Raw genomic sequence first — 13,215 nt, 5'->3', positions numbered from 1 at the left:
AACTTGAGGCGAACTACCGCGAGCTTTGTCGCAGACGTTGGTTTGTCGTCTCGTACGTCAACTAGTTACTCGGAGTTCCGACGCGGCTAGGCGGCCTGGCGAGACTGAATGGCACTAGCCCCTCGACTGCTTCTCATCAGATCACAGCCTCAGCTTCTAGACTGCTTAGCAGGGACTAAAACCTGCGATTAAATAGCATCTCCTTTCCCCAGTTCCCTAGGTCGGGGAACGGCAGGTATGGGTGACAGTTCACCTAATTATTTCACGACACCTCCCGAAGGTCTTGGCCGCTCCCGAAGGTCTTGGTCGTTCCCTCGCCCCTCTTAATCAGGGGCGAGGGAACGGGTGATCAAGTCGTACTTTACGATTTTCCTAACAGTTTTTACTTTGAGAAATTCCATTTTTGTTCACTAACGCCTTGCGCCACGCGGAGGGCCCGTGTGGTCGGGGTGCTTCGGGATGATGTGGTTCGGCATGATTATTTCTGCCAGACGCCGATGCTTAAGGCCGATGCTTAAGGCCGATGCTTAAGGCCGATGCTTAACGCCGAAGCCGACGCCGGATTTTCTGCGACACGGGGCCCTTAACGCTATTGCGTTAAAATGTACCGCGTTATAAACGAACGCCAGTGACTGTCCCCCCCTTCTCTCCAAGCTGTTATATTACCGAGCGCCGGACAGAACTAACTAAACTGATTCTATTGGCTACTGAAAAAACGATTTGCTGATTGTGCGTTCGCGCTTTGCCGTCTTGTGACACGGTTTCGACGACTGCATCAGCTAGGAATGACGGCAGCTGTTTCCTGCCTTTGCTAAAACAGTCATCCACCCGTGGCTGACGCAAACAGCTTTACCACAGACCCGCACACTCTGTCATGATGCAATCATACATCACACTGAGCGTAGACCAGGCAACCCGATCCGTCAGGTCTGTGTGCAGCATCCTAATGCGGTACACCCGTGCAGGGAATGCTCTCGCGCCCTCTGCCCAGCCCCCATTCTCCGCTCCATGGGTGAGATGGGCAGCACCACCCGAATACCTGCGCTATAGACTGTGTGGCTGCTCCTGATACGCCATGTCCGCCACATCCAGGAGGCGATGACACTCGTCGCCAATCCGTTATCGCTAAGCGCCGCCTCCACAAGCGGAGACGACTCGGACTATAGGGTCGTCCGTACAACAAAGCTTTTATTCTTATTACTATTAGCTAAAGTTGATTGTACCAGTCAGACAAATATTACTGCCCCTTAACTGGAGAAACCTACGCGGCTGCTCTCAGCTACAGCTATAGTATTTGCATCATCCGAGGAAGACGGAAGACGATGACCGACGTCTTCTGTCTTTCGTGGCTGATGCAATACCACCGCGCTTTGCGACGACGCCGGGCGCGTCAGGCGGGCATTTTACGACGCATCTAATTGGGGCACAAACTGAGGAGCTCTCACAGCTGATAAAGCTCTGCGAGCATATCTTATCACTATCATCACATTCCTCGCAATGGAAGAAGCGGGAGTCTGTTAACTCATTCTCCACGATCTAGCCGGCTCAAAGATAAAAAAAGAAAAGATCGCGCAAGTCCGTCCGGCACAGTCTGAAGGCAGATTAGTGACTGCGTACAATGCATGAACGAGAACTGTCGCACGTAATAACACTTCAGAAACACAAAGCGACATCGTTATCGTACAATGAGCGATCCTGTAGAATTGATTTACCGTTATGTAACACACACTTCAGCGCAAGGGAAGGGGGCACAGCCGCATTATAGTTCACGATGAAATAAAGCACTCAATAACGCACTATAGGTCATAAGGCATCAGTCACTATATAGACAAGAAATTAACTTCAAAGAGATCATTAAACAAAAGAAACATTGACATCTCACACATGTGTATTTTTCATAACCTCCCTGGGTCTATCGCTGATCCTCGCCGCTGCAGCCACAACGAGTAGGGAGTTGATCGATACGTCAATTACGCTATAGCTTACACTTGAAGGAAAATAGCGCCGAAACCATCGAAGAAGATTGTCTAAGTAAACGAGGCTTGTACTATTTTGTAACATACTGCGCTTGTATATCTGCGTTCTTTCCTTGCCTATATATAGTTGAAGCGCCGTCGTTTCGTACGGCTCCTGTCCTGCTGTTTCACGGGCGCACATCGCAGTTAACTTAACGCAGACATGGCAGCGATACGCTGGCTGCGCGTGAACTTCGTCGCAAATATGTGTCTATATAAAAAAAAAAAAATCACGAGCCCTTCCCCTGTCGAGAAAATGGCGGTAAGCGAAGCTCGTGAGTGTATCTGACCTCTGTCAGGGTAACGTTCTGAAGCCGTCGCTTCGGGATTCTCTCTGATCGTCGCTGACGGCAGGCCTACGCTTCGGAAGCCCTCGCCTCGCGATTCTCTGCTCGTCGCTGACGGCGGGCTTCGGCTAGGGAAGCCCTCACGCTAGAATAGGCACGTCGACGACGAGCCCTTTCCCGAGCGAGTTCACGCCAGCGTTATCAAACGCAGCTTGTTCATATGCAGAGCGTACCACGCGTGGCCTTCCCATCTGTTCGCCGAAACTGATCTGAGGCGATGGAAGCCCGGAGGAGCGCGCGCCAACCCGCTTTCCTACCATGTCCTTAGGGCCTCGCGACACGCCAAACGAATCCGATTTGGCCGCGCGCGTGTCACGTGATTACGCGTGTAGCACATAGCCAGCCGTAATTTGTGGTTCGTATCAAGAAACTGCCGCGCCGTAGCCATGGCAACCAAGAGGTCGGGGGAGGGCGGCGCGGCGCATGCGGTCTCCTCCTCGCCAGCTCCCTCTCTTCCCGACCTCCGTCTCTCTTCTCTCCGCGGCGCGTTGAGCCAGGAGAAAAAAAAAAATTTGCCGCGTATCTGCGTGCTTCGCTGCAAATGTCGAAAGACGATAGTCTTCTGCCGGCCGTACTACATGAGTGCTGGTCTGATCCGCGGCCACCCGTGATGCTGTTCTCGTACCATTTCCGTGCTGGCATGAAGGTTTGTTTGAACAGATTTCATTTTACCGCATTATTTCATCAAGCGGCCATTTATGTTTTGCCCTGCCTCAGACAGCGCTTCCTTTATGGAAGCGCTGTCTGGACGCCATCCACATGGACGCCATCTGGCAATACATCGGGAAACATGAGCTTGTGCAGAGGGTTTCTTTCCTCCATGGCAGAGGGCGCTCGTCGGCGCGCAGTCGGGGAACGTCGTTCGTCGGCGCGCATAGCATGGCATTTTCAGCGCAGCTTAAGAAACTAGGGTATTTAGAGTTACGTCTCTATGTATTTTCTATTAAAGGAACACACCTCCTAATACTTACCTAGTGATGTTGCGCCTCAGATATGCGTAATATTTACTTTGTGATCGATAACGTTCACAAGTATGAACAGCCGTACCAGTTTAAGTAGTGTGGGCGGTAAGCAAGTGGTCCAACTTTGGCCGGGTGGCCGAATCGGGTGACAGACAGACAGACAGACAGACCAAATTTTCAGCGTTTAAGTTCCCCAAGAAAGACTATCGTCTTTAAAAAAGCCGAAAGCTTGCCCTAGGCCGCGCCAAGCACAGCGAAACTGGCCGACTGATGTCGAGCGGCTAGCCTCCACCGCGTTCGGCGTCGGCAAGCAACAGCGTTCTTGGCACTGTGCCAACCTTGGTTAGCCTGCCTGCGTTTGTGGCATGCTAGGAACGCTGTCGCTCGTAGGCGCCGACGCATCCAGCGCTAGTCACGGGAAATGTCGCGAAAGGCAAGGTACCTCCGGAAATGATCGCTCGAGAATACCTTCCTACATGCGTAGTTAAGTTAAACCAAGTTAATACCTAGCAGTAGCAGCAAGTAAGACTTGACTTGAGGATCGACAGTTTCGCTATGCCTAAGCTTTGCACGACCGAGTGCAAACTTGCCTGTATTTTTTCTTTATTTCTTTCTGTCGTCCTTTCTTCCTTGCTTTCTTTCTTGTCCCTGGTATGTGCCATTGAGCTTGGTCCCTTTCTGCACCATCATCAGGATCGGCACTCTCGACAGGGTATGTGCCATTGAGCTTGGACCATTTCTGCACTATCGCCAGGATCGGCCCACTTTTCAGCGTGACACCACCACCACTCCCGCCACCAACATTTGTGAGCCTTTCGCTTAAAAAAATGTCACAGTTTCACCCTAAGGGCGAAGCAATGAATGCGATAGCAACACAGCAATGTCATACGAAGTAAGGTGAGCGGCTTTGGTAGCAACATGAATTGTAGTAAACATGAGCTTAGTAAGTAAGCAGGTGTGCTGCGGCGTAAGTAGACTGACATGAAGAGAGACTCGATGACCCCGACAAGGCGCGTGTGAAACGGTGGTGTTGATGAGAAGCGCTTCCCGTGGGCAGCGCGTGCGGGTGAGAAGGGATATATACACACTTGTAGCGCTGCACTGCCGATCCGGGCAGCATTGCATGTGTAGCGCGCGTTGGAAAATGAGCATGTGAGATTGGCTCGACTATTACTAACTGAATTAACAAGCGTGGTGTCAGCGCGCCCAAGCAAACATGAATACATCACACTGAATGACCGCAGATAACGACTGATAAAACGCTGGAAGTAAGCTCAGCCGCCGCAGCGGGCGGGACGAAGGTTCGTGCGGTCTATCGCTTCAACGGAAACTGAGCGGCGAATGCACAGCACATACAAAGGTCAGAGCCGTGTGGAGATAAGAGACGGTGCGGGCGACCGCCACAGCTAACGTACGAGCACGGTTGTTGGCAGAGTAGAAGCTGATAATATTTCGGGAACAAAGAACACGCGACATTTTTTAAGCACTTACTGCCGCAAATATGGTGACTCCTGCGCCAGTCTACGCATCTTTAACGAGAAAGCGTTATCATATCTTGAATGCAAGTAGTAAACGTGCCCTGCTCTCTTACACTTGCTGTGCTGGATGCCCGCGTAGTTTAACAACGAATAAACATTGCGGTTGCTAATCGCTGTTTCTTCACGCAAGTATACATATACCATCCGGCCCAAATTAATACTGTTAACACGAAGGTGTCCTCGCCCATATATCGACACGCTTCTATAGCGCCTGCGCCGAGACGTTCCCCTCATAGTCACCGAGGCGAGAAACGCAGCGACCTAGAGACTCACGCCAACACTGGGGTGGCAGGCCAAAAAAGCTTCGCACTGCACTTATTTCTTCATCTCTCCCCCCCCCCCCCCTCCCAATAACCACATACTATTAAAACGCTGTACAGAAGAAAGGTTAACAACCGGCCGCGTAACCGTTGAATAACGAAACCGCGCTGCACGTGCCACAGCATCTCGGACATCAAGTAGGTCAAGACATCAGCCGAGCTTCTTGCACCCGTGAGCCGTTCGCAAATCGAGGTTCAAGCGTCGCTCATGAACTCTGTAGAGAGAGAGAGAGAGAGAGAGAGAGAGGAGGGACCAGCGGCAAGCGCTCGAACGCAAACACCTGACGGCGCGCCGAGATAAGAGAATTGAGGCAAGCGGCACGGGCGCGCACAGTAGCGCGACGCAAACGAGCGAGGACGATAAAGAAACTCGTCACACGTGCAATAAACACGATTGCTCGCAATCGCGAAAGATGGAGAACTCAAAACATCTTCGCTCCCACAGGGAGGAAACGCACCGCGGCGGCATCGTGTTGAACGGAAGAACACTGCTTACATATGCAGCCCCCAATTCCACAGCCCAGCATATCGTAGCGCAGAAGCTTGGCATCCGTCACTTGAACAAACGCGGAGCGTCTTTTAATTAATTGCATCTTCCTGCCCAGGATATACATGCATGGGTCACGAGCAGGGGAGTGCGAATAGGATTTTTTGAAACCGAATCGAATTCGAATATCGAGTAGTTTTCGAATAAAGAGCAGCAGTTTTTCACCACCAATATAAAACGATCATATTCAAATGCTAGTATTCACACTGATAGCACGTTTATGCCATCACATTGCACGTTGCTTAATAGCTACATTCGGCCATGATCGTGCCAAAACCACGATCCTTTTGTGCGGCACACCGTATAGTGGGGGGGGGGGGGGGGGGGGGGCTCCGGATTACTTTTGAATACCCGCAGGGTTCTGTAACGTGCACCCGAATCTAAGCACACGCGCGTTCTTGCATTTCGCCCCCATCGCGGAATGCGGCCGCCGCCGCCGGAATCGAACCCACGACATCGAGCTCAGCAAAGAGACGCCATCGCTGCAGCTACCACGGTGTGAAGAGTCGCTTATTAAAAAAACAAAAAACAAATGAAACATTATAGGAACAAACCAGCAATTTGGTCGTATACACGGGACTCTTCGGAGAGAGCAAATGATCGCTGTTTAGATGTTAGCGTGCTCCACTACGCAAGTTTCTTACTTTTAGAGTGCAGCTGTTATATAGGCGCCCGTTCCTGCGGAGTGCGTCGGCGTTCCTCGTAACACAGCGAACGCGCACAGCGAATGATGAAAGAGCGAACGCGGAGCGCAACGGGGGATGAAAGACGTCGATAGCGAGGAGAGCGAGAGGAGGAAAGCGGAGGAGGAGAGTATGGCGAAAGCGTAAGAAAAAGCGCAGTGCGGCGCAAGACGGGCTTTGCGGCGACGATGGCTACGAGATGGCGCCAGAGTAGAGCGCATCGTCTGTTCGCCTATGACGCCAACGATACCATATATGGAAACAAAGCGCTGCATGAGCGGAGGTCTGTCTGCGGCGGCTGCCGTGAATCGCGCTCACACGCGTCACCCACGCGCTGCCTCTCGCGATCTCCCGTTCAGCGAAGCAGTCACGCCACAGTTCCCTCCGTTTGCACTGTGCCGTACGAGACATTGTCCGCGCCAGCCAATATATCGCGAAATGAAAACACATACAGAGTTGCGCTCAAATTTCGCATTAGGGAGTATCGTAATAGCGGGTGAATTTTTTTTTGTCTTTTATAAGGCCGCCGGGATAAAACTTACCGCACTTTTGCTCGAATTTTATGTCTGATCACTCACACGTCGAAAACTACTCGTATTTATGAATAATGATCAATTCGTTTCGAAGACCGAATCGAATACACCCGCTTGTTGTGACGTCACAACCACGAGCTCTTGGCATTGGGAAGCGAAAGCGACGCAGTAGCAAAACTTTTAAAAAGTTAAAACTGGTACCGTGTATAGAAGTTTGCTTTGTGATTAAAAATACACATTTCCGATGTTAGTAAGGACTCTGTGATTATGCTGCGACTATACATCGAAAGGAACACTCGAGCCGGCTGGTGAAACATTCCAAATGGGAGAACAAAACTACAACGCAGCGGACGCTGTCTGCCCTTTATGTGTTATCCTCACTACATAACCACGCGTTAAAACAAATCAAAGGTACGAAGCGTTTCAAGATTCGAGTAGCGAACTGCATGTGCTGTGCGAGTGTTGCGGCCAATTTACAGCTCTGTTTCTGTGTTGAAGGTCGACATACTAAAGAGTAAAGCGTCCGTAAATGTAAGACAACTTCAACACGCCGTAGTATGGTGAACAGAAAATTAGAAAGTGCGACAGAAAGCCCCGAATCCAAAAAAAAAAAAAAAAAATTAACTGTGGCTGATTGATTGATTGATTGATTCTGAGGTTTTACGTGCAAAAACCAGTTCTGATTATGAGGCACGCCGTAGTGGAGGTCTCCGAATTAATTTTTACCACCTGGGGTTCTTTAACGTGCACTACAACGCAAGCACACGGGCTTTTTTGCATTTCACCTCCAACGAAATGCGGCCGCCGCGGCCGGGATAACTGTGTGTTGAACTGTGGTGTTCAACGTCCCGAAACCGCGCAGCGGGTTTTGAGGGACGCCGTATGTGGAGTGCTACGGATATTGATTTGGACCATCTCGGGTTCTTTAATGCGCCCCAAATCGAAGTAGACGAGCGTTGCATTTCACTAAAAGGGCACAATATACGTAGGGTTGTTCGTTTTCAGGTTTATATATATATATAAATTTTTTTTTGGGGGGGGGGGGGTAAAGATCGGGGAGAAATCGGGTTCTTTTGTGGAAACATTCCGAAATTGTTTTTTTTTCGGGTTAAATTACAAATGTACTAAGCAATACATTAAATTGGTTTTCTTTTTTTTTATAGGGAGGTACACGAGCTCCTAAACGCTAACGCGTTAAAACTAGGCATTTGTTTCAAGCTGGTAATCGGATATACATCACGATTTTTTAAACAAATATTCCAAAGTTTGGCGTTTGTTTGGAAATTAGTAAGTAATGTGCTGCACGCAGCTTGTGAAATTAACTACACGCCACTGGAGCCGCGTTTACATGAATGCGACAAAATGCGACAGTATTGCATCACATTTCCTAGCGCATCACGGGTAATGAGATGCGCCAGCGTTTACATGCCCCTGGTGCAAAGGTAGCGGTGTCGCTCGTCGAAGGCAAACCAGCGCTTGCAGACGCATCCGGCGTCTCGCCACGCCGCAGCTCGGCGAGCGCAGCAGATCCACATCAAATTGCATTGGCTATAATTGTTACTGCGATGCGATCGCGTTTACATGCACTGCGACAGTCGACTTACTCGACTCAATCCACCCCTGTCTGATGCATTAAATGCGACGCGCTAGAAAATTAATGTGATGCGATGCGACGCGCCAGTTGTCGCGTTCATGTAAACGCGGCTATTTTTACGCCAACAGGATCTAACTTCGTTGTCCTGAGGCAGGGTAGCTAGCGCGTGTGCCCCGCAAACTCCGTGCAGCGTAAAAAGGGGGAAAAAAAAAGAAAGGAAAGAAAGAAAGAAGGTTGTTATGCGGTTTGGAAATTCGGGGAGAAATCGGGTTTAACCCGATTCTTCTGAAACATGTTCGGGGTGTAAAAATCGGGTTTCACTCGAAAACGAACAACCATAAATATTAGCGACCCTGAACATCTCTAATAACGTGCAGCGAAGTACAAGCCTCCACGACCATCGCGCCAGTCGCAATGCGACAGCGAATCGAACGCATGACCTTGCCACTCAGAACGTCATATATAACCGCTCAGACTACACAGTGGCGGGCAACGAGCGAGAGTTGTCTGTGGTACGTGTCCCAGCAACCGCCGCGCGCAGGTGTAAAAAAAAAAATGAAATGAAAACGAGCAAAGCAGTTTTGATAACCCGGCATACCCATTGACGTTCACAGGGCGCGCACGGCAGAGAACTCGCGTCACCTAGGCAACAGAAGCGGGAGCTGTCCAGTCCCATGTGCCGTCGGAAATTTAGACTGGAGATCCCGCGCGACTCAATCAGGAACGACCTTCCCGATTTATTTTCTCGGTAGAAGAAGGAGAACGGAAAGAAACGGCAGCAAACGCGTCAACGCAAGAAAATGGTTCCACCGCGCTATAGGTCACAAATGGGAATGAGCTACAGGTCGGTGGACGCGGCTGCGCGGCAGGAACAACATTCGGAGAGTGCGTAGAAACAACACTGGAGACCTCAGAATCGACGAGTACCGACAGTGGCCGGGTGCAGAAAAAACAAGAGACGGCTTTGAACTGCCTCCGGCTGGCTGACACGCTGTAATGGTGACACGCCTGACGACAGCAAACTATTTACAGAGACAGAATCGGGCCCGCGTGTTTATAGAAGTGCGACGACGGCGAATTTTGCGAGACACACGGATGCACTTGCTTATATGTATGGGGTGTTCCTGCTAACGCTAGCCAAGCTGTGTAACAAAAAGATAAAAAAAGGGAAAATGTTCTTTTTTTTTATTTAAAGAACACAGTGCATGATACAATTTTAAGACTTATACGGTGTTCGGTCGTCAGAGAACACCGTAGGTCTTACAATTGTACCTTGCACCATGTTCTTGAACATTTTCTTTCTTTTTCGTTGAATAGCTTGGCTAACGTTAGCTGGGACAGGTGGTATATTTCAGTTACATTTATCGGCTTACGTAATCTTTCGCCCTCTTTATTTCCACCTCGACTCGCCTTACCGGATATACGGTAACACGTTAACTGCGCAAAGCCGGCAATTTCGAAACACGCTCCCGTATCTTGAGCCTGCAAATCGACCATACTGTGACGTCACAGGCAGTCGTAAGGACGACACGCGCCAGACGCTCTATCGATGGGCCACGTGATTAAAGGGGCCCTGAATCACTTTTTATCGAGTGGAGAAAAGCATTTGAAGTTTCATGAAAATGGGCTATTTCAGAAATACTTTGCCGCAAAAAAAAAAAAAAAGTACTTCAATGACCGAGCTCAGCAGAAGCGGAGTTATCGGCAATAAAACACAGCCTCCGCTGTACTCCCGTTCCTTCTTCAACGACTTGGCACTGCGAAGGTAGCTACGGCATATGTGGGGCGTGACCACAACGCTCCGCCTTTTAAATGTAACCGTGGCGCGCAGTTCAAATTTTATTTAGGATGTTAACGTAGACTCCAAGACTTCCGGTTTTGGTGCCTACGACGCGCTAAACGTAAGCCAAACGCGGTTGTCCTCAGCGAGCCGCAGTTCGCTCAGCCAGTGGACTCGTGGCGCCACCCCGCGGCGGCCGCGGTATCTACGCTCCGTAGCCGACCGCAGCTACCAATAGCAGCCGCGTATGAGAACCCGATTTATTACGAATTAAAGCGCCCGAAAAAGAGAGGTACATGGCTTCTGTAGAAAGGGGAGCGTTTGAGAGAAAGCTGACTTCGCGCTCCGCTTGCGAGCTCCACGCACCGCGTGCGACATCAAAACGTGGCCGACATTTTCACGGCAGCGTGTGCTACCCGCGGACTACGTTATTTCACCAAGCCCGAGGGTTTGTTCAGGGCCCTTTTAAGACCGCTGGGATGTGTGCGCTTCGTCTCCACAGCGCTTTCACACTAGCTGACTACGTCGCCATTTCCAATATAGTTCGATGTGATAAGAAAACTTTCTCCCGCCGTGCTTCCGAAAAGTTCACGGCCACTTCACGAACCGCTATACATTGATGCGCCCGTGAAATTACCAGCACTGTGCAGCGCAGGCATATAATTTCAGATTCCGAGGGCGCAAATTATCGACGCGTCCGTGTTATTAACGTCTGATTTACACACATGCTGGCGAAGTATACAGCAATTACGTTACGAAAATAATGGCAATATCAGCATCTTACAAGCTGTTTTCGGCGAGACATAAGTCATCGAGCTTCTTATATATTCTTGGTCTCCGAGAAAGATGTCAGTCCGAAGCCTCCCCACTTCCCGGCATTCCCCTTTACGTAGCGCCTCTTTTCCCCTTCAGATCGTTTACAGTCGGTGTCCGCGGGAGAACGGCTGTTGCATTTCACGCTCCGGGCTACTCAGTCCGTGCCTTCGCGACTGCGCGAAAAGCCCGCACCGACCCCTGTTTCCACGCACTTGCTGCTCGGTGCGTCTGCCAAATACAGAGCACCGCACAGGCCGTACATCCTGGCCCGGGTTCGTCCAGACACCGATTTAGAAATTTACAACGCTGCAGTTTTGATATATATATTCGACAGTTTTGCGGAGTTGCAAATAGCATACGTGAGCCTATTATACGCGCCAGACTGATGCCCGAGCCGGTAGCTCTTAGGCTCGATCGGTCCGGGCCCACGTCACGATTTGCTTACCCGGCCCCAACACGTACCGCAGGCCGGGCAGGGCCCATGCCTTCGGGTACGCCCGAGCCCGTGCAGTGCTCTAGGACTCTGCCATGGCTTTGGCTAGCTCGCGCGTTCTACGTCACAATGAAGCGCGTGCTACACGCATCGGCACATTTTCTACGCCATCCTTCCATTCTTGGAAAGCAGTGCAGGCCTTATTAGATGTGCAATCTGCCACGAATTCCGGTCAATACCTTGCAGTGTCTTTAGAGCTCTCGCATCAACAAGCCAAAATTCAGAAAGCTGCTACGGGTCCACGCCGTTTTTTTCACTTTTTTCATCATTCGCGAGATGGACAGAAGCAAACTCGCCTATGAGGACGGCGCCGAGGATCTCGAAGATGGTGGCCAAGATGCAGGCCTGTCGCAGCGTGAGCACCTTGGCGCCCACTGAGGTGCCAAACGAGTTGGCAACATCATTAGCGCCCACGCCGAACGCCAGGAAGAAGGCTAGGATGAAGCCCACCACCAGGATCCACAGGAGGTTGCCCGTTGACGCATCCAGGGGAACCATCTTTCACGCACTGCTCGGCAAGAGCTCGTCGCCTGCGAGGCATACGCAGGAACTAAGCACAAAATACTCTGCGTACACTTTTTAAAACGCGACTGCGACACTGTAATTGGAAGTAATGATCGAGAAACGCTCGTGAGTAATGCGATGAGCACTAAACAACGGCAATAACGTCGCTAATTGCCGATACAGGCTGTATGACTACTCGCGATCTTCATTGCACGAACTTTGACTCCAACGCCTGACGAGTACACCCAAACGCTGTCGTACTGGAAAGATCCATCAAATTCATAAACACGTAATGCGAGCATGATTTCCACACGCGAGCCGGGGCTCATATCCATAGGTTGACATATGGAACGCTTTCGCGAAACGTAACATCTAGCGCGGTGACTCGACGTTGCAACGAGTATTCGCTGACATTACGGTATTTTATGATGCATTCGTCACAAATTCATCCAAATATGCGTCGCGCGAATGCTTCTGACTGAAGGGAAAGGCGCCCGACTAAAAGTTTTGTTAGTCGCGTCCGCTGGCTTAGCCAATCGGCGCGCACTGTATGCATTTCGAGAGATTCTATCAAACGGCCTCAAGTTTCTTGTCACGGTAACATCTGCTCAAAATTTTCTGCAATCACAAATTTAACGTTCTGCGCAACGCCTTGCTTGCTCACTTCGGTCGACGTAGCTTTTTTCAGTGGATAAAAGATAATCATGAAGATGTCAATGTCACGTACGCGCTGTAACATCTGCTTCGAAGGGACTTAAGATACACCACGCACTATTATAGAACTCGTACTATGAAAACAGTGGATAACTGACAGTTCAAAACGGCGACTTGCCCCGCCTTGGAATTTGTTCCTGACACGCTGAAAATGTTCTTGGCTGCAAAATTTCCCTCCCGATTCCTTGGTAACGACCGGACTGATCCACCAGCGTTATATTTGGCGCCTTGTTTTACGGTGAACATGACTGGTTGAAAAAGCTACAGGTAGAGTGGCTGGCCACACAAACCCTGTATCATATACTCGGTAACAGTCGGGTGGCCATCCTACTACAGGGACCAGCTGCCTCGTAAACGACATTTGTCGGA

The 13,215-nt window shown here is 50.3% G+C and overlaps 1 protein-coding gene across 5 annotated transcripts in view; it reads right to left on the bottom strand.

Annotated features, from left to right (window-relative positions):
• LOC119450147 (sodium-dependent phosphate transporter 1-B) overlaps positions 1-13,215 on the bottom strand; it is an 86,241-nt gene that overhangs the window by 33,353 nt on the left and 39,673 nt on the right. For all 5 annotated transcript variants that reach the window (XM_037713521.2, XM_037713524.2, XM_037713522.2 and 2 more), the window contains exon 2: positions 11,925-12,158. In XM_037713521.2, the coding sequence (XP_037569449.1) occupies positions 11,925-12,126 (202 nt within the window). In that variant the 5' untranslated portion in view covers positions 12,127-12,158. The remainder of the gene's footprint in view (positions 1-11,924; positions 12,159-13,215) is intronic.

The sequence above is a fragment of the Dermacentor silvarum genome, chromosome 4 (assembly GCF_013339745.2).
Source record: "Dermacentor silvarum isolate Dsil-2018 chromosome 4, BIME_Dsil_1.4, whole genome shotgun sequence".
NCBI classification, from domain to species: domain Eukaryota; kingdom Metazoa; phylum Arthropoda; class Arachnida; order Ixodida; family Ixodidae; genus Dermacentor; species Dermacentor silvarum.
The sequence above is the reverse complement of the archived record's forward strand: the minus strand, read 5'-3'. Positions and strand labels throughout refer to the sequence as shown.